This window comes from Ostrea edulis, chromosome 9 (assembly GCF_947568905.1).
Source record: "Ostrea edulis chromosome 9, xbOstEdul1.1, whole genome shotgun sequence".
In the NCBI taxonomy this organism is placed as follows: domain Eukaryota; kingdom Metazoa; phylum Mollusca; class Bivalvia; order Ostreida; family Ostreidae; genus Ostrea; species Ostrea edulis.
The window spans coordinates 1,416,822-1,420,465 of record NC_079172.1 but is presented as its reverse complement, the minus strand read 5'-3'; the positions used below and the strand labels follow the sequence as shown (position 1 = coordinate 1,420,465).

General features: G+C 40.1%; 1 protein-coding gene across 3 annotated transcripts; it reads left to right on the top strand.

The window, feature by feature from the left end:
* Positions 1-852: 852 nt before the first annotated feature.
* On the top strand, positions 853-3,237 carry LOC125649432 (E3 ubiquitin-protein ligase TRIM36-like). 3 transcript variants are annotated; one of them, XM_056148237.1, is made up of 3 exons: positions 853-952; positions 1,191-2,920; positions 2,991-3,237. In XM_056148237.1, the coding sequence occupies exon 2, from the start codon at positions 1,222-1,224 to the stop codon at positions 2,878-2,880; it is 1,659 nt and encodes a 552-aa protein (XP_056004212.1). In that variant the 5' UTR covers positions 853-952; positions 1,191-1,221; the 3' UTR covers positions 2,881-2,920; positions 2,991-3,237. The 3 variants fall into 3 exon arrangements, with proteins under 3 accessions (XP_056004212.1, XP_056004211.1, XP_056004210.1); XM_056148236.1 differs by having other exon boundaries at positions 854-952; positions 2,967-3,237; XM_056148235.1 differs by having other exon boundaries at positions 854-952; positions 1,191-3,237.
* The last annotated feature ends 407 nt before the right edge of the window (positions 3,238-3,644 follow it).

Below are 3,644 nucleotides of genomic sequence, written 5' to 3'. Positions count from 1 at the left end.
ATGAAATACAAGTATGGACATAAAAGGGAAATATGATTTTTCATTAGTCTGTCATAATCTGACTTTGGTGTATACCCCCTATCCACATGTTTCAAAACCAAAGAAACTGTCCCCTGCCACCTGAGTATAGATAAAATGTTTACTGGCTACAATTACTAAATGATTTATATCTCAGGCATTATCATGTTATTCGCTCCGCGGAGGGAATTAGCATGTACACTACGTACATCAATATAGCATTTATTCCGTAAATGTGAATGCATGATTTTTGCTTTTATAAACGGAATAAATAGCATATATAAAAAGTCAATTTATGCCCTTTGTTTATTTCTGTGAAAGTCACACGTCACTCACATACATGTAAGTTTGTTTGGAATTTTACACTGGATAATAGCGAGAAGAGAAGAAATTTACAACGTCGCGCCAGCATAGTCTTTGTCACCATAAACAACCCTCAATGCAAACTAGTCTTTGGCACGATAAACAGCCCTCAATGTAAACTAGTCTTTGGCACGACGATAAACAACCCTCAATGTAAACTAGTCTTTGGCACGATAGAAACCCCTCAATGCTACGTCCGTTAAGTGCTTCACCTAAATCAGGAGTTGTCTCTATATAAAACTCTGTCCAAACTGAGACAGTAGTAGTTATTACTATATGACCCCCCACCCCCACCCCACACACACACACACACACACACACACACAGGCACAATTGATATTGCGAAGTATTTTTGTACACGGACTATAATGAAGGTATTTATACATACATTGAAACAATTCTATCTTCTGACGTCAATGTTGACATCGCTACCCAGTATGATCTAGGTCAAAACAAACTTTAAAACTCTATTTAAATAGATAGTGTATACAGGCTGACGCACCGCACAAATATTTAATCACAGGACTAGACGGAAGGTCGAAAGAACAGGGAGGCCATGTTGGATTTGCAGGTGAGACAAACTTAATATTTATATTTGTGTGATCAATAAGATAGATCTACTCATTTTTAAAATAATTTCACCTTACTCTGAAGGGGGGGGGGGGGGGGGGGGGCTTATTCAAAATGCATAGACGTCTCTTATATAACTCTTATATAAATGATGGCAGTTCATATAACGTACTGTAATTCTAGCTGGTCATGTGATTCAACCTAAATCTTTAATCTAAACTCCCTATTTTAATTAACAGTGAACTCCTCATGTGACCCCGGGCATCAGAAATGGACCCGTTCCGCAGAGCCCAGATTATCCTATTGTGTGACCTCTGTAAAACTGCCCACCTACAGAGTCACTGTGAACGTTGTGATATAAATCTATGCCAGACCTGTGTTGGGAAGCACCTCTCGGATTCGTCTATAAGACACAAAGTCGTGCTCTATAAATACAGAAAATCTCTTAACTACTCAACATGTCCAGACCACGCCGACGAACTCTGTAAACATTACTGTGAGAAATGTGACATTTCTGTCTGTTCTACCTGCGTCTCCTCAAGTAAACATGAAGGTCACGATATATCAGATATTCTGGAAAAACTCAGCGCTAAAACAGAAAGTTTACAGAAAGATCTGGACGAACTCGAGACCAAAATTTACCCGCGATATGAAGAAATGGCGTCCGGTGTGCAAACTGAGAAAGCCGAGTTAGAAACGAATTACGGAGAACTAACAACAATTGCCGATCAACAAGGAGAAGTCTTACACCGGGAAATCACCGCCATTGTCAACCAGCGGAAATCCGACATTCAGGAGATGAAAAATAAACACCTATCTACCCTGAATAAAAATACAGAAGAAATCACACAGAAAATGGCGGAACTCAAACAGATCATGTCCGACTTGAGATCAATCCTAAAATCAAATGACGTCTCCTTAACCTCTACTTACAAATCTAGGAATTCCGAATTTACAACATTACCGCCTAAAGTCCGAGTTACAGTACCCAGTTTTTCTGCTCAGAAAATAAACAAAGATCAGCTCAATGAAATGTTTGGTTCTCTGTCGCCATTATCCATTAACACAGAACATGGCGACACAATGAAGTCAGCAGAAGCTGTATCGTCTCCTCCAGTCAAACCACTGCTTGATGAGCCGCGCGTCACCGCCACCATAGACACTGGGTATAAACATCTAGCCAGAGTTAGCTGTCTGAGTGAAGATCAAGTCTGGACATGCGGGGATAACGAAACCATGAAGCTGCTCAACCTCCAGAGTAAACTACTGACATCAATACAAACCAAGTCAGGGAACTGGCCGCGGGCCATAGCAGTGACACGGGACGGAGATCTTGTTTATACTGACTATAATGATAACACTATAAACTTAGTTAAGAATAAACAGATACAGACTGTGATCACACTACAGGGGTGGAGACCTCTCAATGTCTGCAGTACCGCCTCTGATGATCTCCTGGTTACCATGGACAGTGATGATGACAAACAATCCAAAGTCGTGCGTTACTCCGGCTCCACAGAGAAACAAAGCATTCAGTTTGATGATCAGGGTCGTCCTCTCTATTTATCTGGTGATTACACTAAATACCTCAGTGAGAACAAGAACCTGGATATCTGTGTGGCTGACCGGTCAGCTAGAGCAGTAGTGGTGGTCAATCAGTCAGGAAAACTCCGATTTAGATACACTGGTCATCCCTCTAATACCAAGCAATCATTTAGTCCACGCGGCATCACTACAGACAGCCAGAGTCACATCCTGACAGCAGACCATCACAATGACCGTATCCACATCCTAGATCAGGACGGACAGTTCCTCCGTTACATTCACTGTGATTTAGACTATCCATTAGGTTTATGTGTGGACATCAGAGACAACCTCTTTGTGGCTGAGTGTAACACTGCTAAAGTGAAGAAAATCCAATATCTATAAACACAGTGTTAATTACACAGCTCTACAGTGTTAATTACATCTACCAACACAGTGTTAATTACACATCTCTACAGTGTTAATTACACATCTAAAAACCCTGTTAATTACACATCTAAACACAGTGTTAATTGCATCTTTGTGTTGATTACAGCTGCTTGTTGATTACATCTGCTTGTTGATTACAGCCCTGTGTTAATTACAGCCCTGTGTTAATTACAGCCCAGAGTTTGTGATGTGTAACATGTACTTGTGTTTGTGAGTTTAACTGAACAGTCTGACATTATTTTGTTTGTGATTTATATCATTCAATATGTGTTTGATTTTACAATGTATATATTAGATAAACATGATACAGAGTTCAGTCTTACATTATTACTGAGTACTTACTTAGATTTGTAGTACTGTAACAGAGAGTGACCCCAAACATCCTTCATCACAGATCTTCAGATTCAAGGTCACAGTCTTCTGTTGACCATCAATAACATCACACCACTTATCTAAATCCCCACCGTCCTACAAAATAAACAAAGTGTAATCAGATCTGAATTGTCAAGGATAGTTTGTGATATATTTAAATGTTCACATATATGTCAATGTAATGGGAAGGAAAAGAAGATATGACTGAACCGGTGTCAAAACGGCAATCGAATCCAAGACCCTTCATTCCCACGATATGACAGGACCAGGAATCGGACCCGAGACCCCTGTATTACTAGTCAGGTGCTCTAACCACTTGGGCTATCCAGATTGATATCAATGGTTTG